Genomic DNA, 21,294 nt, shown 5'->3' on the forward strand with positions numbered 1-21,294 from the left:
GGTAGTATAGCATGTAGTAGTGGTAATACTGTAGTACTGGTAGTATAGTATGTAGTACTGGTAGTATAGTATGTAGTATAGTATGTAGTAATAATGTAGTATAGTATGTAGTAGTGGTAATACTGTAGTAGTGGTAGTATAGCATGTAGTAATACTGTAGTATAGCATGTAGTAGTGGTAATACTGTAGTACTGGTAGTATAGTATGTAGTAGAGTGTCTCGCTCTCCGCCGTCTGCACTCCGCGAGGACACATCACACAGGGAGGATCAGGATGTGGTGACGTCGCGGGCAGTGACGTCATCGCACCTGGTAACAGCGGGCAGGCCGGAGTCTCCCTGTGTGGAGCAGGGAATAGAGCTGGGACTCCGGAGGAGGGCTGCTATTGGCTGGAGCGCGTCACGTGACAGCGCCGGGCTCCGAGCTGGCGTCCTAGTTGGTAGTCGTCTTCTGTGTGGAGGCTGCGGCGGTGTCACCGGCGGGCGGGAGGGGACGGGGCGCCGGACGGAGGAGCCCGGGGACTGGACCGAGTGCATTTTGATGGGCTGGGAAGTCGGAGCGGGACGACCCCCCGCAGCCCGTCGGCAGCAGCAGCAGCATGGGTGAGTAGTGGGGCGCAGCCCGGGCCTGTGGGGAGAGACACACCTGGGAGGAGGTCACGTGACCGGGAGGCTCTGTCAGTACCGGAGCATTGGACCCCGACTATTACTATGGAGTTGTACGAAGAGCCTCTTAAAGGGGTAATCTCTGCCAGACATACCCTTTAAGGACCTCCTCCTCCTAAGTTAACTTTTCCTTGGGAGGGCTGAAACCCCTTTAAGAGGAGTCGCTGCGGTGTTATATGTGCCCGGGCGATTACAGTGCGCCGCGTCCGAGGACTGGGCGCTGCACTTGGGTGACAATTGGATGGCGGCTGTCATTTGTTGCTATGGATACGTTCAGTTGCTATGGGCGACCCATTGATGAGGGCGGTTGCTATGGACGACGACTCTTTTTGGCCAGCGCTGATCCTGTAGGCGCTGCGGGCATCCTCACGGTGGCGCCCCTGACCGTATCCCGGCCGCGTTTATACCTCTCTAATACGGACGGCGGCCCGGCTGTAAATCACTGCTAAACCGTAGATTTCTGCCGCGGATCCGCACTTTATGTGGGTTTCCCCTTTTCAGTAAACCAATCGCCGTGCGGGATGCCCAACACGGATTTAACGCGCCACTTTTTTTTCGCACTCGGATTTGGCATCTGTAATAGTAAAAAAAAATAGATTATGGCGCCGTATAGACGCCAGCGTGGATCGCCATCCGGATGAACGGGACGCGGAGCGACAACACACTGACTGCGGACCCCATCGCAGAGCTCTGCCGTGGGATCCGACCCCTCTGGGCGCACAGACGCACCCGCCGCCGGAACACGGGACGGAGTTCGGCCTCGTTAACACGGTCGTCGTTAGGCTCAGCATCCGCGCCTTTCCGATATGAATCTGATACATTTGGCGATCCGCCACGGACTTACGTTTTTTTTTTTTACCGGATGAACGGGCGCTGCAAAAATAGTCGCAGGATGTCCGTTTTTTTTCCTTGATGATCATCGCCCGTTGCAGACTGTGTGCATGTATAAAAAAACGGATTGCGCTCGTTTGATAGAACTGCGATCCGTTTTAATGCCTGGAACCATTTTGACCATGAAAATTAAAAATGGCGGCCCGCGAAGTGTCGGGCGCGGACGTTTATGCGTTAAATGATATGCAAGAGGTTGAAAATTGAGTGCGCGCTCTGGTGTAGTACGCGGTAAATTTGACCGCCGCGTCCATTTTTTGCACTCCTGTATCAGACAGTTCCTAGGCGCAAATGTGAGCGAAATGCGTCAGACGATGTGTTTACTCTATAAACAAGGCAGCCGCGCCGCTGACTGTCCCGCCGGTCGGGCGGCCGCATTCCTCTCAGCCACGTAACGCAGCTAATTAACGTCTGCGTGCGGCGTGTAATTAGGGACTCTGCGCGGCACAACGTATAATAAGTGATCACATGACCTCCTGTTGTAGAGCGTCACAGTAAGCAGTCAGATTCCCTGCAGAGCCCCCACAGGCGAAACAGAGTATTGCAAGCTGCTGATTGCAATCAGTGTCTGTCCGTGTAACGTACGGATGCGACCAGAGGGGGGCGCTCTTTGTAGACATTTAGAGAGACTCGCACTATCTGGTAGTATTTAGTCAAAGATCCGTTGATTAGATGTTTGCAAAAGTCCTCCCTGGCGCTGGGGTCGGGGGGGAGCGGGCGCTCGGGAGTCTCCGCTGTGAACGTCTTGGCGGACGCTCGCTCTTCTCCAATCACACGGAGGGTCAATAATTCGTATAACTGCATTCATGCGGTGATTTCTGGAGTTTGTCGCCTGTTTTTCTTCCCTTTCTCTAGCTGTTCTCCCTGCGTATGTCAGTCTTCACTGTGGTTCTGGTATTCCGTTCATGCGCCCGGTTTGGGACTATAAGTGGTGGGACATGTAGTTTACGTCTGGGGTGTGCAGGGAGCACCGGCTGTGACCGTACAGATAGGATGAGTCCAGTGCTGTGATTCCCGGACGGGCCTGCGGGGGCGTTGCAGCCTGCGGTCTGGAGGTTTTGTCTTGTCCGGTGTGTTTAGTAAACACTGCTCTGCACACAGCTGCTGCGGATTATGTTTACCACCGACACACTGGACTTCCTCCACCGCTGTGTGCAGCCGGGCGGATCCACCCTTGTGTAATACCTACACATGCAGCACACTGACTCACTACAGCCTACGGTGGGGGCGGGACGGGCGTGGGGGCGGGGTTTCAATTTTTTTTTTTTTTATGGTATTTATTTATATTTTTAGAGGCGGTGTTACGCCGGGCGCAAACGTAAATTGCGTTGTACGGCACGTAAGAGGCACGAGTGCAGCAAGTGCGCCCTGACATGATGTCCTTTCTGCTCGCTGCCTACTAACTTGATGTGTATTTGTGCGTAATCTGCGCCAAGATAGAACATACTGCCATTTTTTTTTCTCGCACGTGTATTTTGCACAATTTGCGTGGGAAACAACATGGCCGCCTACGGCAGTATGGTGCGACATATTCCGCGCCGAATACGCTCTACCGGCGCGCTTGTGGGAATCGCAGCGCATCCTATTCTGGTTGAACTTCTCCGTTGTCGTCCGTTCCAGTCCACGGCTTGCAAAAGAAAATCCGGAGCGCACGCATGGAGGCCGACCGCGAACGCCACGGTTTTCAATGATCATCGCTAAGTAATTCTAGAAAAAAAAATTAGGCCTCCTTCAGTTACTTTGTGCGCAAGAAGAAAAAAGCGATGACGCACTTATCACGCCGGGACGTAAAAAAAAGGCCACAGATGTCACACGCGGGAAGATTGCACACCAAAATCGGACACGCTCGTGTGAATTAACGGCGCTTTTATACGGAACGGAAGCGTTGGGGTTATCGCTCCGTGTAATGTGTGTACCGACTGAACGGCGAACGAGGATTCATTCGCTTTTTGTTCAGTTTTTACGGAAAAAAATAAAGTGACCCACAGATGGGACGGCTTGATTACAGCGAATGACCCCCGCCTGCTGCGCCTCCGGTCACTGAGCGACGCTGCTTTGGGGAAGCAGAGGAAGGATCATCGCTGGTCGGGGGGGGGGGGGGGGGGGGGGGCATCCCTCAGTGTCTGGTCTGCACTCTGCACACAGGGGGGGGGTCATCCCTCAGTGTCTGGTCTGCACTCTGCACACAGGGGGGGGTCATCCCTCAGTGTCTGGTCTGCACTCTGCACACAGGGGGGGGTCATCCCTCAGTGTCTGGTCTGCACTCTGCACACAGGGGGGGGTCATCCCTCAGTGTCTGGTCTGCACTCTGCACACAGGGGGGGGTCATCCCTCAGTGCCTGGTCTGCACTCTGCACACAGGGGGGGGGTCATCCCTCAGTGTCTGGTCTGCACTCTGCACACAGGGGGGGGTCATCCCTCAGTGTCTGGTCTGCACTCTGCACACAGGGGGGGGTCATCCCTCAGTGTCTGGTCTGCACTCTGCACACAGGGGGGGGTCATCCCTCAGTGTCTGGTCTGCACTCTGCACACAGGGGGGGGTCATCCCTCAGTGTCTGGTCTGCACTCTGCACACAGGGGGGGGTCATCCCTCAGTGTCTGGTCTGCACTCTGCACACAGGGGGGGGTCATCCCTCAGTGTCTGGTCTGCACTCTGCACACAGGGGGGACTCCCCATTGATTGCGGTAGAGGGATGGGATATCATATAGTGGCCACCGAATTAAGAAGTAAGCCGCTCTCACGTGCGTTCGAAAATGCTGCGCGAAATCGCGGTATAATGCTGCGGCTTTGTGTGGCGTCTCCTGAACGCTTTACAGGGTTTTTAATGCTCGCCATCACTGTGATGGCTGATGCGGCACGGTAAAAACACGAAAGTGCAAAAAGCGTCCTGTCTGGGGGGCCTGACCCCACCGCTGGTCCGCTATTACCGGCAGGGTTGCATCATGGGAATCCCTTACATTAAAGAAACTGCTTCCTGTTCCTTCACAAGGCAGATCTGGGGAGACGGCGGAGGCGGCAGCGCTGGTTTGGACATTAGCGCTTTTTTGACGCGGTGTCTTGGCTCAGACTTCCGTCTTGCTCCGTTCTCTTCTCTGTAGTCAGTTTCTACCACACCCTTGGGCCTCCTGAGATTCAGTCCTCCTCCTACCTGACCGGTCGCACCCTAAATCCTAGAAGGTCATTGTAGCATTGATGACCTTACGGCCGCGGTCGCGCTCACCGGTTTTACCGCGGTACAACGCTCCCATTGATTTTAATGGAGCTTTTCAGACCTGCGCTGGAACGCAGCGTTTTCTAACGCCACGACCTTTGAGCGCTGTCTGTTCTGGTTTTCTGCGTTCTCACGTTTTTAACCCACCCCGTCACCCATCACAATAATGGGGTGCGGTAAAAAACCCACCGTGACACGTTCAAGAATGCTGCTAAAATTGGCGCAGATCCGCTGTGAAGTGTTCACCGGAATATTCCATGGTTCACTAAGGGTTTGGGCGCCGTATACTTTGCCTGGCGTCCAGCTGACAAGGACAGCAGGACACAAGGATGCCCCTCCCATAAATCTCCTTCAGCCAGTCAGCTGTGCTGAGAACCCGCCCAGTGATGATGATTGGCTGTCATGGAAGTCCTTTCCAGTTGGATGCCCGCTTCTCTAGCTAGTCCTTGATCCAGAGAGTGGTGCTGTGCGCGCTCCCGAGGAGGCGACGTGTCTGATGCCCCTGGCGACGCTTATCTCTCTGGGCAACAAAGAATCGGGCATCTTGAAGTCTGCCACGGGCAGCCCTTGTTACCCCGATGATGTTGTGATTGCTGGGGTTGTAGCATGCGGTGTTCTCGCCCCGCAGGTGTAGCAGCATTTGTTGTACAGTGTGACGTTGTGGCGCTGACATCCTGTTAATGCAGTCTGAGCTGTAAAGCCTCCGCCACTTCCTCCACGTGACGGCAGGCAGGATCTGTGCCAGCCTCACCCGCAGGTGCCAACGTCTGCATGTCTGGGAGCAGCAGAGTGAGACGCCATGATTGCTTCAGTAAACACAAGCCGCAGCGTTACCGTCCGGATTACACACCGTCATGGCCTTAACAACCGTTTTTGTTTTGTTTTATTACATTTTGGTCACAATCTAGAGTAAAACAAATCAGCCCTTTTCACGCCGGGGAGCCTAAGATCGGGCGACCCGGATGTGGGAGCCGGGAGCCTAAGATCGGGCGACCCGAATGTGGGAGCCGGGAGCCTAAGATCGGGCGACCCGGATGTGGGAGCCGGGAGCCTAAGATCGGGCGACCCGGATGTGGGAGCCGCAGCAGATCCCAGCTGTGACCTCGCGGACTCGGTTTTCCTGTCCTGCCCCTACGCTACATTGATTACATATGGGCTGTGGGCTGGACGCCTCCATTGACTTCAAGGCAGAATGCAGCATGTTGTGCCCCCCCCCCCCCCCCCCACTCGCTGAATACACAATTCGTATCCACGGTGTGAGCGAAAAAGCGCAAGTACATGCTTCTCAATGCCTGCGTTTTGCCACAAATCGACCGCATGGACAGCGATCAGGGATTTTGGAGTTGGAGGGCCGGGCTAACACAGCTGTATGGGAATTGCGCATTCCGCAGGCTCTACGCCCGGGTGATGTGAGGGAGCTCTCAGGCGATCAGTTGCATTGCCTTACGCAGTTCTTCTCACATTAATGTGTCTGAATTACCTAAAATGGAACGCAGCATGTTTTATTTCGCCGCGCATATGTCAGCTAGAGCCTGTTCTTTATTATCACATACCTGTGCTTAATCGCAATGATACTGCGTACGGGCTGCGGGTATACTCGGCAACGGTAAGTGCTGGAAATAAAAACAATGCGAAACGGGTGTGTACTGCGCACGATCGCGACTACGTGGTGATGTACAGTTTGTCGACATGCGTGGCTGTTCGTGGGGTCACAGCCGTACGACTCTGCGGGAGCCGCACGGCACCACACGCTTACGCCTGTTAGCGTGCTTTCAAATGTGATGGAATATTCTGGATTGCGCTTTCTTCACCGCACGGACGATCCGCCATAAAACGCAAACATTGGGGTGAGTGGGAAAAAAAATCGTAGTACGCTCTATTTTAAGGCGGAATTTGCGCGAATGGCTTCCATTAATGTCATCGCTAAGCGCGGAAAATACAAACAAGCAAAAAAGAACCGTACTGCTCATGACTGTCGCCGAAGCTCCGCGGTCCAGGTTAGTGCCGCACGCAGGTCGCCGGCCGGGCTCGCACAAATCGGTGTAACACACGGGGAATGGAGTCAGTGAAGGTACAGGGATTGTCATTGATCTATCCTCACGTGCGTATAATATGTGCATAGAAAAGAGCGCAGCGCGTTGTATTTTACCGCATATTACGATAGAGCCCTATTGTTCTCTACGGGCGCATAACAAACGCTGAATGTACGCAATTTCATTGCCATATCTGCGGCTTTTATACGCAAAGCGACGAAGCGGGATAATGTAGAAATTAAAGAAACCAGTCCGACTACACATGATGGCGTCCGGGAGATACGCTGCCATACGCGGCGCACACAGCGGTAAAATGGTGCGTTCCGCACGCAGTGAGACGGCCGTGTGAGCGGGGCTGGATCCCAATTGGTTTGCATCTGGGTATGCACAGATATTCCCGCTACTTGCAGTTATGCACCAAAATAACCCATTATAGTCGAGGGAAACACGCAAATACCCTGCGCACGCGCATATACGCAGCGGGCGGACTGGACGGTCTTGAACTTAAAAAAAATAAATAAAAAATTGTACATTTAAATCCGCACGCAAAAAAATAAACCCAAGCGGGGCTGAAATCCGCCGGGAACCCGTGGGGCGCGGTCCGGGGATATGCGGTCTCCGCTCGTAATGAGCATTAGCGCTGTAGGCCGGTTCCGCAGTCGCCTGAATCTTACTACATACAGCTGGCGGGTCAGTAGAAGCCCGGCACGGGCGGCGGAGCGTGCCAACAGGAAGTGAGATTGTAGTCAGTAACCACGGAGGGACATGGGTTTGCATAAGAGCTGCAAACGGAAGCCGACTATAAATAACCCCGCGCTGAACGGAGGGTTTTACTCTCGGTCACAACCTATATTTAAAAAAAGTCCTAAAATCCATCATTTTCCCCCGACCAGAGCCTAATACTGGTCTGTCACTGCAGCCGTCCTCTCACTAATGTCCCGTGAGGGTGACGGTCGTCCGAACTATTGTATGAGCAGGTGACGCCCGTTCAGACAGGCAGATCACCGCTGGGGGCTCGCTGGCTTCTGCGTGAGTGCTGAGCGGGCGGCCTTTACACTTGGTGAGAAGTCGGCGATTCAGCGATGGTTGCCATGCTGGTTGAAATTGCGCGAGCAACGAACTAAATGTATAGCGCACAATGGCTGCATCTAGACGCAACGATTATTTGTTCTGCAGTTCCAGTGTGCGGCTGTGGGGGCGCCTGAGAGCCGGCAGTGCGGATTGTTTGCATGAGAAGGAATTCCTATTACTTGATGGATATCGGGATGTAATGGATCCTCTGTAATTGCTCCATTACTGCCCATTACGTCCCGCGACACACGCAAGGCTCTTATCAGCGCACATCCGTGGAGTAATGGGGCTAATGTGTGCACGGAGCAGGAGCTGAAAGCCGGCTGTAATGGACACGGACGACAGGCTGTACCTCTCATTTAATGGCATCTATAGGAGCTGCAGGCGGCCTTCATATCTCACTAGGGAAATATCGAAGAGCGCCCCTCCCCTGGTGGTATCTGCTAGCGTTTGCCTTTTAAAGGGGGTTGTCCTGACTTCTACTATTGTTTATCCTCGGGATAGGTCATCAATAGTTGATCAGCTGATCTCCGCCAACCTCTGTGAGTGCAGATGGCACTGTTTGTATTGCAGTGGCCAGCTTGGGTAATGCAGGCGTCTTTCCTGTGACTTGCAGAATGTCTTCTGTACCCTCGGTTATTAGTTTCGGGATCTGCGACCCGTTCTGTAATGTCTGTAATTGCTTCACTACACCAGATCCAACTTGTTAGTCATGAATTCACGTAATCCGCCATTACTTTCCGCAGCATCGCTGTCGCCGTGCGCAGATCTACGGGGCCCCACGCATCGTTCCGCCAGCTGCTACAATCATGGAGTTGTGCGGTTTGGGCGGCGCCTCTGTGGCGTCCCACGGTACTCTTACACAAGACCTTGCTCGCTTGGGCGGTCAGTTTAAACGCAAAGATATATTGCTCTGTTCCATGCGGTGGTAATATGGGTTATAGTCTCACTACACATAAAAGTAATCAGTCTATGAGTAACTGGTTTACGAGTCCGAATCTCTTTTCTATAGCGCCTACATATTCCGCAGCGCCGTACAGCACTTGGTATCCCCATTGGGGCTCACACTCTGTGTTCCCCTCTCTGTATGTTTTTGGAGCCCGGGAGGACCTACAAACTCCCTGCAGAGGTTGTCCTTGCCGGGATCTAGACCCAGATAGGAGCGCCGGCCGCCCCTCCTGTTTGTATGGAGCCGGTAGTTTAGCAGCAATGATTGGTGTGTAACGAGTAGACTTTGGAAGAGGCTCATTAATTATATTTGCCTGGATCATGTGAGGACTCTACGCTTTATAGACCGCACAGCTGCTCGGCGGAGAGGACAAAGGCTACCAGCGACAAAGTTGATCAGGCTGTTGGGCTCAGAAAGGTTGGCAATTTATTTTTATCTTTTCGGGAGGCTTTTTACTGGGACGGGGCGAATTGTCACTTTCTACTGATTTACCAGGTTTGTGAAACTTAGCAAAGATCCACTTCCGCTTTTGCTCATTACTCTGTCGTGCTCGTGCCTTCCCGGCTCGACCCTTTGCCTCTGCTGCCCTTCCCGGCTCGACCCTTTGCCTCTGCTGCCCTTCCCGGCTCGACCCTTTGCCTCTGCTGCCCTTCCCGGCTCGACCCTTTGCCTCTGCTGCCCTCCCCCGGCTCGACCCTTTGCCTCTGCTGCCCTCCCCCGGCTCGACCCTTTGCCTCTGCTGCCCTCCCCCGGCTCGACCCTTTGCCTCTGCTGCCCTCCCCCGGCTCGACCCTTTGCCTCTGCTGCCCTCCCCCGGCTCGACCCTTTGCCTCTGCTGCCCTCCCCCGGCTCGACCCTTTGCCTCTGCTGCCCTCCCCCGGCTCGACTTCTAGACATAGAACATTTATCAGATACGCTGATGATGTCATAAATGTTTTCCCTTCCTTCCTCTAATCCTGTCTGTGATGTCATGCACGGGGCAGCTGTTCTATAAACACTTCTACGGGCGGAGGTGCACATACCTGCGGTTGCTAGCAGGGGGGAGGGGCATGTCAGAGAAAACACAACTTAAAAGGTGTGTGGGACATGGGTGATGAGATCTATCAGACAATGCCAGCCCTTCATACGTGTTATTCTTAGTACAGGTTATTCTCGGTGGTTTTGTTTTCTGTAAGCATGACCGCCTTTCTATAAATAAATAGATGAGCACACCGGTGTCTATGGAGTGCCGGTCGGTGAACTGGCCAGTGACGGAAGGTGGTTACAGGTGAAGATGCTATTGACTCCACTAGGTGGCGCGAAGAGCGCATGCATTACCTGTAATTTGTCTTCAGTTATATGACTGAAGAGTAACACATGACTGGAAATATCCCAATTGTGTGATTTTTCTTTAGTGACGATATTTTAAATGCAATTAATCTTTACAGGCATCGGAACGCAGTTTCCAAAAATGAGTTACAGTTCTCACATCCACCACTACAATATCAGGCTTTTCTGTGAAGATTATCAGAAGAGCCATTCCATTTGTGCGAGAATGGCTACAGGCTGAAGGTTATGGCTGGTTATGTTGCCAGAGACTAGATAAACAGGACTACACCTCTGTGGTGTATTTAGGGCTGGTTATGCTGCGGGAGACGAGATAAGCGGGACTACACCTCTGTGGTGTATTTAGGGCTGGTTATGCGGCGGGAAACAAGATAAGCATGACTACACCTCTGTAGTGTATTTAGGGCTGGTTATGCTGCAGGAGACTAGATAAGCAGGCCTACACCTCTGTGGTGTATTTAGGGCTGGTTATGTTGCCAGAGACTAGATAAGCAGGCCTACACCTCTGTGGTGTATTTAGGGCTGGTTATGCTGCGGGAGACGAGATAAGCGGGACTACACCTCTGTGGTGTATTTAGGGCTGGTTATGCGGCGGGAAACAAGATAAGCATGACTACACCTCTGTGGTGTATTTAGGGCTGGTTATGCTGCAGGAGACTAGATAAGCAGGCCTACACCTCTGTGGTGTATTTAGGGCTGGTTATGTTGCCAGAGACTAGATAAGCAGGCCTACACCTCTGTGGTGTATTTAGGGCTGGTTATGCTGCGGGAGACGAGATAAGCGGGACTACACCTCTGTGGTGTATTTAGGGCTGGTTATGCGGCGGGAAACAAGATAAGCATGACTACACCTCTGTGGTGTATTTAGGGCTGGTTATGCTGCAGGAGACTAGATAAGCAGGCCTACACCTCTGTGGTGTATTTAGGGCTGGTTATGTTGCCAGAGACTAGATAAGCAGGCCTACACCTCTGTGGTGTATTTAGGGCTGGTTATGCTGCGGGAGACGAGATAAGCGGGACTACACCTCTGTGGTGTATTTAGGGCTGGTTATGCGGCGGGAAACAAGATAAGCATGACTACACCTCTGTGGTGTATTTAGGGCTGGTTATGCTGCAGGAGACTAGATAAGCAGGCCTACACCTCTGTGGTGTATTAAGGGCTGGTTATGTTGCCAGAGACTAGATAAGCAGGCCTACACCTCTGTGGTGTATATAGGGCTGGTTATGCTGCAGGAGACGAGATAAGCAGGCCTACACCTCTGTGGTGTATTTGGGGCTGGTTATGCTGTGGCAGACGAGATAAGCAGGACGAAACCTCTGTGGTGTATTTAGGGCTGGTTATGCTATGAGAAACCAGATAAGCAGGCCTACACCTCTGTGGTGTATTTAGGGCTGGTTATGCTGCAGGAGACGAGATAAGCAGGCCTACACCTCTGTGGTGTATTTAGGGCTGGTTATGCTGCAGGAGACGAGATAAGCAGGACTACACCTCTATGGTGTATTTAGGGCTGGTTATGCTGCAGGAGACGAGATAAGCAGGCCTACACCTCTGTGGTGTATTTAGGGCTGGTTATGCTGCAGGAGACGAGATAAGCAGGCCTACACCTCTGTGGTGTATTTAGGGCTGGTTATGCTGCAGGAGACGAGATAAGCAGGACTACACCTGTGGTGTATTTGGGGCTGGTTATGCTGCGGGAGACGAGATAAGCAGGCCTACACCTCTGTGGTGTATTTGGGGCTGGTTATGCTGCGGGAGACGAGATAAGCGGGACTACACCTCTGTGGTGTATTTAGGGCTGGTTATGCTGCAGGAGACGAGATAAACAGGCCTACACCTCTATGGTGTATTTAGGGCTGGTTATGCTGCAGGGGACGAGATAAACAGGCCTACACCTCTATGGTGTATTTAGGGCTGGTTATGCTGCAGGAGACGAGATAAGCAGGCCTACACCTCTGTGGTGTATTTAGGGCTGGTTATGCTGCAGGAGACGAGATAAGCAGGCCTACACCTCTGTGGTGTATTTGGGTCTGGTTATGCTGCGGGAGACTAAATAAAGCAGACTGTGATTGTGCCCTCATTCTCTCTCCCCCCCCCCCCCCCCCCCCCGCTACAGAGGTGTTACCGCCTCATTACTGCAGTACCAATGCTCTTCCTACTAGTCTATATAAGGATTTGGCTCTCATTCGGTCTTATTGACCCTTTGACTTCCAGTTGTTGGAGTCGCTGTACATCACTAGTGCACATGTTGTAGCGGTGTCTGTACGGATGATGCAGGACGGACGGACGGACGTGTTTTGCCTCCGGGATCACAGATGTCCTTAGTTTGCTAAAGTAATTGGCATTTCTTAAAGTTACGGCAGCGTTCAGCGCCCTCTGGGATGTTACACATTGAAGTACTTGTCACATAAGTGTGCTCACGTCCGCCGCGGGACACGTCATCGGCAGGGGTTCTCAGTAAAAGAAGGTTCTGTTAAAAAAATGAATACGTTTTTTTTTTTTTTTTTTGGCGGTAGAAACGTATTGCGCAGTGGAGCGTACCGTGCGGAACGTCAGGCTGCAGGAATCTAGTAATTCCTGTGTGATCTGCTAGTCGCTCCTCTGTGATCTGCGCTCCTCACCACATCACTCCGACCTCGGAGACCCGTGACCCTGACACCGTACTAACCACCACACACCAGGGACGACCCACAAGACCTGCTGTTTTGGAGATGCTTTGACCCCCGATGTCCAAACCTCAGTGTGGTTCTTGTTGGGGGGCGTTCAGATCCTAATATTCGCCCATTTCCAACCTCAAAAACTGACTGCTTGCTGCCTGATATTTCCCCATTGTCACCAACTAGAATCGCGACTGAGCGCTGCGGGGACAGAAGCCACTGAGCTGTGACCACATACGTTATCTGTCGGCATCAGGGGTTATCGCTATGCTATAAGGCGGGTCCTGCTGGTTAGCAGACGCCGTGTATTTCCTACTGGCCGGCTTCAGTATGAATGAGCGGCATTCACATGAGCGGGCGCTCCTTGTTATCACATGTCTGCGGACCACAAGACCATCGCTGCAGCATTAGTCGCGGTGAGGCAGCGCCCGCTGTGTACTGTGATGTACCTGGTTTTGTGCTGCGAGGCGGTATACCCCGTGTGAGTTCTGTCCGACTCCGAGTACCAGCGTCACCGCTTTCAGAAAAGGAGCAGGGCGCCCATGGGGAGGGTGCAGGGCGCCCATGGGGAGGGAGCAGGGCACCCCGGACACATTTATGTATCATTTATGCCTGAAACTGGCATAAAACATTTCATAAATGTGTCCCAATTTCCCCCCCAAAAAATGTACGCGTGAATGTTTTTTTTTCTTTTCTCTATTTAGCGTGTTTTAACGTGTATTTTTCAAATTGTGTAGAAAGGCCCATAAAAGATGCCCCAGAAGAGCCGCCCGTAAATCAGTGTGAAACAAGCTGCAGAGACTCCGCAGGCCAGCAGTGCGCAGCCGCCTGTCCCGGCTCCTGGTCATTAGCAGATGAGTCATGTCTGGTAACGACCGCCGAGTCTCCATACCCAGACCATCCCGAGGTTGGAGAACCAGTTCCCAGCGCCGGCCGTCCCCTGGAGGCTCCGCCTCTTTTCCTGCTGCTGGAGGCTGCAAGCTATATGCACTTGTAAAGCCGTAGAGACTGAAGGCAGCCCCCCCCCTAATCCATCTTGTATCGTCCCCTCCTCCCCTCGGATACTATGTATCATACTTACTGTTCCTTCTCCAACCACGTCTGCAGGAAGCTTGCTCCTGTAATTATTATTTTCGGACATTGCTTCTGACTCCCCGACTAATCTCAGATATTTAGATTAGTTTTGTTTTTTTCATACAGTTTTCTATGATGATTTTTATTTTTCAGGTTTTCTGGGTTTTGAAGTGAAACCGTCTGCTTTCTGATCATAACTCCCAGATGGGCAGCACATGTCCCCGCTGACGTGTTTCCTCTCATTGTAGCAGTCGTTTACATTGAATGGCCACCTTATTAGAGACCCAGTTAGCAGCACATTGATTTGTTTTTTTTTCTTTTGGCCTACAGACCAAAATGTGTTGTGGCGTAGATTCTACTAAGTGTTGAAATCATTCTTCAGGAATATCGGCCCCTGTGGACAGGAAGCTTACTGCAGTTGCCGCAGTTTAGGTGGAGGTGCTTCAATGTTTTGGCTGAAGAAGTAATGGGAGCCAGTCTGCTATTATAGTCCATCTGTGCAAAGGAACAAAGCGTTGTGTGTTTGGACACATTATTTGGAGCACCAGCGTTGTATTTGGCTGCACTTGTTGGTGGAGACATTTCTTGTACTCTGTTTCCATTCATTTAAATTACCAAATTTATGCTGCAGTTATGCTGCAGCGTTGTCGTTTTTCTGACGGGAGGTGTCGGACACATCAGCCTTAAGCGTATTTTGTGTATTTGCGCGCCGTTTCAATGTGTCTTTTTTTTTTTTTCTTTGTATTTGTGCACAGAAAAACATGACTAACGTGACATTTAGACAAACGATTATCGCTCAAAAGCCGTCTTTTGAGCGATAATCATCGTGTGTAACTGCCCTGACATCGTGCAATTTTCATTAAGCCGTCGCTCATGAGCCTTATCAAGGATTCACAGCGAGATACAGCTGATACTATTGTTTCAGCTGTATTCCGCTCCCTGATGACAGGCGGGGTATGAAGAACAGAGCCGTCCAGCTGCGTTCTCCATATCCGGCACGGAGCGCCCGGCTGTATAACAGAAAACAGCTGGATGCAGAAGAGATGTGGCCCCACTTGTCTTCTGCATCCTCCGCTCCGAGCGCTCGACTGTATAACAGCCGGACGCACCGAGCAGAGAACCGCTCGATGCAGAAGACAAGGGGGGACACCTCACTTGTCTTCTGCATCCTCCACTGGCAGCGCAAGGGGATCGCTCATCTTGGGTTGCAAATGACACAACGATTATCGCTCAATAGTCGTTTGAGTGACATCTTTTGAGTGATGATCGTTGTCTAAATGGGGCTTAAGCGGCCGGCGGGCCACAGTTGTGGGGTTTTTTTTTTCTATCTTCGTCCCCATAGTTGAACAATGCAAATACCAGAAGTGCCATATTGGGCCTATGCCAGACATGAGCGCCAGCTGGTGAACCTTATAAAAGGGTTCGCCTGGCATGCCCCCATATTTCATCCTGGACTTTATGCCGAATTGGCGTCGGAGGTTTTAGCTGAAATGTCAACACGGACTAGGAGTATAAAGCGCGCCATAGATGAGCGGCCCGCATGGCAACACACAGGATGTGTAGCAGATGGAAAGAAGGAAAAGACTGGCATAGCTTTAGGGGTGCTGGGAAAGCAGCTGCACCCATCCCTGGTGCCTGAGGGGGGCCAAATACCCCTCTTCCATAAGATGACTCCCACTAATATAAATGGTAGGTGTTGCCACATACAGACTTTACATTGGGGTCCTGGAGCTACAAGTTGGGTCTCCTTCACACCACCATATGCAATTTTGGCCTGTGAGAAGCGCTCAGTTTCCACTACATGTGTGTGTTGCAATGTATATGATGCCCCTGCTGGTCTTATGTCCGTACTGCATCTGTATTCACTGCATTTGTCATATCTATAAACGCAAGATGATCTAATTGATGTTACACTTCTAGTCTCTAAAAACAGACGAAAAGGGGAAATACTTTTTTTTTTTTACAGGAATGATTGGTCTGTGAAAAGGATTGTACCACAATTCCAAGTCATTCCCTATCCATAGGCTGTGTCTCCGAGCTCCCCCCGGGCTCGCGGGCGCTCACCCGACGGCTGTGTCTCCGAGCTCCCCCCGGGCTCGCGGGTGCTCACCCGACGGCTGTGTGTATAGGGAGGTAAGCCACAGATGGCTCTGGCCGCAGTTTATCTTTCATGGAACCACACGATCGGATGTTGAAATTCGGTGCCTGATCCTTCTTTTTGGATAGTTGGGCCGCCCCCATACTGGTTCGGGATTTGTCTAGCCCCTCCATTATGGTCTCTGACCACTAATGTGTTGGGCACCCTTCCATCTCTGGTAGACTCGTCCTGGAAATACACATTCAGCCTCACAAATGGCTGTGAAGCTTCTTCCTGTCTTCATAGATTACTTCTCGGAGAACACGTGCCGCCTGCATGTAAGACCCGTCTACAAGCGTGAAGGAAGGGGCTTCCCTCCGCCGAGGCTTTGAAGTAAGAAGAGAGGAGCCGGCTTGTGATCCTCTTCCAGCTCAGTGTTTTGGGTTGGATGTTAGGCGCCTGCGATACATGTCCAGGGCTGTTCTCTAACACTGTGGGGCGTCTCGTGGGGAGACCCCGACTGGTTGCACAGTGTATTACGCGTGTGTTGCACAGCCGCGTGATATGCACTGAATGGAGTCCATGATAGTCAATGGACTTTCATTGATCCATGCACACCGCCGCGTGGACACTGCGTATCGATGTGCAAGAGAAATAAATCGCAGCATGCTCTATTTCTCTGCATACGGATGCAGCGTGAGCCATATACGTTTATATGCACAGTATGTGATATGCTGTCCATACGTAATACATCGCTTGTCCGTGAGTGTGTAATATGCAGCCATACGCGTTCTCTCAAAGCATACGGCTGCCGAATGTGTAATACACTGAAAGGAAACCCGTTTTGCGCACACGGCCGTGGGCATGAGTTTCAAACGCCGCACTAAATGCTATAAAATGCCTCCATCGATCTCAGTGGGGCTTCTCAGACCAAGCGAGTGAACGGCGCGATTTGTGAACGCTGTGCGCTCTAATTTATTTAGTGCATTTCAGCACTTTATCTGCCTCTTGTTTCGGTTCTGTGGAGTATTGTACATGTTCTGTATGGGCCCGGATCTGATCCATCACCGACTCTATTTAATCCATACCTGCAGTTGTATGTTAGGAGAAAATGTCGCTTGACAAGGTGGTAGCTGCCCTCCAGTAGGTGGCGCTGCCGGGGCGTTGTAACCGCTTTCATTTGCATACTAAACGCTGATGTAATATTGAATTGGATACTGATGCAAATATGTGATGTTTCCTCTGTGTCTTTGCAGTTGAATACATTGTGGAATACGACTACGATGCGGTACACGAGGACGAGCTGAGGTTACGGGTGGGGGACATCATCAAGAACGTCAAGAGGCTGGATGAGGAGGGTTGGATGGAAGGCGAGATCAATGGCCGACGAGGGGCTTTTCCTGATAACTTTGTTAAGGTGAGCGTTCTGATCATTTCCTTATTGTCCTTTGGAAGGATACGAAAGGCACTTCTGCAGTAAATGAACATGTGGTTATAAACCTCACTGCTATTAAAGCCTCCCCCCCCCCCCCCCCCCCCCCCCCCCGGACACTTCAGTCATCCATACCTGATGGCGGGGGCTTGACGACTCTCTAATGTGCATGTGATGACTGAACTTTTCCCCAGCAGATAATGTTAGGGTGACAGAAAAATGGGGAGCATTGAATACCAACATCCAATCCTTTCATTCTCCAAGAGTTAAGTCACCGCCAGAGCTGGATGGCCGCAGCTTACCTCCCTATACACAAGAGCCAGTGGAAGCGGCGGTCAGCCAAACGATTGTATGGGGGGCTTTACACTGTCAGATTCCATCCTTGGTCAGAATAGTTTTCTACTTTGGTGATCATTGAGGGGTATCTGTCCCTATGACAGACCCTTTAACCCCTTAGTGACGGCCCCCTTGCCTTTTTATGTCCTGGCTTTGTGGGTTTTAATCCTCAGGGATGTAAAAACGTGCTTCCTCTGAGGATTAACCCCTTCCCGCTCCAGGACGTACCGTTACGTCCCGGGAGCCTGGTACTTCCCGCAAAAGGACGTACCGGTACGTCCTGGAGATAGCACGGGATCACATAAGATCCCGCGCTATCTCGCAGCGGGAGCCGGCTGTCAGTCACAGCCGGCGTCCCGCTCCAACAGCGGGGGGACATCGGAGATGCGCCCGCCGCTGTTAACCCCTTCCCTGCCGCGATCTAAGTAGATCGCGGCAGGGAAAGAGTTCACAGAGGGATCGCGATCCCTGTGTGTCTCCGGCCGGAACTCGCGATGTTATCGCGAGAGCCCGGCCTGCCACCATGGCAACAGGACGCCAGACACTGGCGTCCTGTATTGCCTGTGCCTATAATCGCTGTACAAGCGATAAGGCATGGCAGAGCAGTAGCTCTGCCATGCCTTATGACAGCAATCATAGGCACAGTGATGTAAGTCCCTCAGAGGGACTCAAATAGTATAAAGAAAAGAAAAGTGTAAAAAAAAGAAAAATGTAAAAAAAAAATGTAAAAAAACCCCTTTTTTTATGCTTTTTCTAATATTAGCATAAGAAAAGGGAAAAAAAACTAAAACCCCACATATTGGGTATTGACGCGTCCGTAACGACGTGTACAAAAAGTTGAACACGCTTTTTATTTTGTACGACAAAAAGCGTAAAAAAAAACACTAAAAAACAGAGGCAAAATGCTAATTTTTAGCATTTTGCCTCACAAAAAATGCAATAAAAGTGATCAAAAAAGCCGTACATTTCCCAAAATGGTACCAATAAAAACTACAGCTCGTCTCGCAAAAAATAAGCCCTTAAAGAGCTCCGTACATAGAAAAATAAAAAAGTTACAGGACTTTGAATGCAGCTATAGCGAAAAAAAAAAGATTTCCAAAAAAAAGGGGGTTTTATTGCAAAAAAGTGTAAAAACCTAAAAAAAATACAACAATTTTGGTATCGTTGTTACCATACCGACCCGCAGAAAAAATTTAGTGTGTCATTTATGCTGCATGATTAACGCTGTAAAAAAAGAAAAAGAAATCTATGGCAGAATTGATGCGTTTTCTCTGCCTGCTATCATTAAAAAAAAAAAAAAAAAAAAAAAATTTTACGATATTGTCTATATACCCAAAAGTGGCACCAATAAAAACTACAGATCGCCACGCAAAAAACAAGCCCTTATACGGCCTCGCCGACGTAGAAATAAAAAAGTTATGGCTTTTGAAAAATGGAGATGGAAAAATACCAAAAAATCGCTTGGTCCTCAACGCCAAAATAGGCCGTGTCATTAAGGGGTTAAAGCCCCGCAGGCTGTGGACGTCACAGCTCCATGCTGTTGGTTCCTGGAGGTAGCTGACAATCTGGAGCTGTCATGGGTGGGCGCTATCCAACGGATGGCATCGATCACATTAAAGTAAATAGAGTCAAAAAGAGTTAGTTTCAGCTCCCCTCACGGATCGCATTAACTGCCCACCCCCATCCTCCGCGATGTCTCTCGATGATCTGGTCTGGAATGGACCCTCCGGCGTCTTCTGTGCATGTGCGCCTAAGTGAAAATGGTGACGTATGCGCAGACGACCAGATCAGTGCGGGACATTTAAAATCTCCTGCTTCCCGGCTTCTGAAGGTAGCCGGGAAGCAGGAGATGTAATCGGGGACCGTGGTCACCGGTCTCCGGGTACATGACCACCACCATCCAATGGATAACAGAGTTCACGGAAAAGTTCAAAAAAAGTAAAATAAAATCGGATCCATAAGGGGAGGTGAAAATACTCACCCCTGTCCTCTTTGATGTCCCTTGGTGATATAGTCCTTCCAGGACCCTACGTCGCCTTCTGCGCATGCGTGCCCAACGTTTCCGTGTACAGAAGGGCTCGCGCCCCCGGGGGATTTAAAATCCTTCTGTTTCTGGCCAGCATGTGCAGCCTGGAGCAGAGAGATGTGACCGGGGACCGCTGTATACGGTTCCCGGTCACATGATCACTGTAATCCAATGGATAACAGTGATCCTGTAAAGTTAAAAAAAAGTCTAAAAAGTTAGTTTCATCTCCGTGATGGCAGATGAAATTGGGTACCTAAGGCCCCCAGATTTATTTGTGAGCCTTACCCCAGCTTCTGCGCATGCTCCCGTCGCCAAAGTGGCGGACGCATGCGCACAAGCCGCAGATTGTCCGGGTAATTTAAAATCTCCCTACTCCTGGCTACCGAATGTAGCAGAGAGCCTGGAGGTTTCACGGGGAGCCGCAGTACGCCGTTACTGGTGATGTGATCGCTGCTATCCAATGGATATGTAAATAAAAAATTACATTTCACCTCCTATCACGAATCCGATCCATGAGGGGAGGTATAATTACTTATCTAAGCCCTCTGGCAATGTCCCCTGATCGGGGTCTTTATCCGCTGACCTTTTCCCAACTTCAGTGCATGTGTCCATTGGCAAAATGGCAGACATAAGCGCAGAAGTTGGGGAGGGTCCGGGAAATTTAAAATCTTCTTCCTCCAGGCTACTAAAGGTAGCAGAGAGCCTGGAGCAGTGACCGTGGGCTGCAGTGAGCTGTCCCCGGTCATGTGATCGCCGTTCTCCAACACAAAATGGCGATCACGTAAAAGTTAAACAGTTGAACTTCAATGCTCCTTCCGGTGTGGGCCCTGTAGTGCTTACAGACGTAAGATAAGGGTATGTTTCTGAACACAGGGCAAATGGGGGTATCCATTTTGGGGTGATGTCATTCACTGGCTGTGATTGGTTGCTGGCGCTCGATTAGTCAATCACAGCGCTCGCTTTGCTTGAGGTGGGGTATTCAAAGGCCCGTCACCAACAGAAGCTCAGCTGTGGGACGCAGAGGACAAAGTTTACCGCAGCGCCGCCGAAGACCATCCGGACGCTGCGGACCAGGTGAGTATAAGCCCCCCCCCCGAAAATAAGACACTGTGCCCTTTTTGGGGCACAAAATAATGACAGTGTCTTATTTTCAGGGAAACACTGTGCGCCGTATAAAAAAAGCTGTTTTTTTAAATAACACGATTGTCTAAAAAATTGAAAATCGTAATTGCATACAAACATAATATTAGGGCAACAATGGGTATATTTCCAAATACAGGACAAACAGGGGTATCCATTGTGGGGTGTAAATCCTCATTTTCATGTGCACTATAGAAAAAAAATGTCTTTAAAATTACATATTTGCAAAAATATGAATTTTTTTTTCCCCCTCTAAAGTGCATTAATTCCTGAAAAAAAACTATGGGGTCAAAATACTCCTGCCCCCCCCCCCCCCCTCAGTGAGTACATTTAAGGGGTGCAGTTTTTAAAATGGGGTCATTTGTGGGGGTATCTATCATTCTGACACCTATGAGCCTTTGCTTGGTTTGGT

The 21,294-nt window shown here is 50.9% G+C and overlaps 1 protein-coding gene across 5 annotated transcripts in view; it reads left to right on the forward strand.

The window, feature by feature from the left end:
* Window positions 1-422: 422 nt before the first annotated feature.
* The window catches only part of CD2AP (CD2 associated protein), an 81,502-nt gene continuing 60,630 nt past the window's right edge, over window positions 423-21,294 (forward strand). For 3 of the 5 annotated variants that reach the window (XM_066596492.1, XM_066596483.1, XM_066596500.1), the window contains exons 1-2: window positions 423-600; window positions 17,205-17,365. In XM_066596492.1, coding sequence (XP_066452589.1) covers window positions 597-600; window positions 17,205-17,365 — 165 coding nt within the window. In that variant the 5' untranslated portion in view covers window positions 423-596. Of the gene's footprint in view, window positions 601-16,325; window positions 16,342-17,204; window positions 17,366-21,294 lie in introns of those variants that run through there. The other 2 variants (XM_066596474.1, XM_066596510.1) reach the window with 2 other exon arrangements.

The sequence above is a fragment of the Eleutherodactylus coqui genome, chromosome 1, assembly GCF_035609145.1.
Source record: "Eleutherodactylus coqui strain aEleCoq1 chromosome 1, aEleCoq1.hap1, whole genome shotgun sequence".
Classification (NCBI taxonomy): Eukaryota; Metazoa; Chordata; class Amphibia; order Anura; family Eleutherodactylidae; genus Eleutherodactylus; species Eleutherodactylus coqui.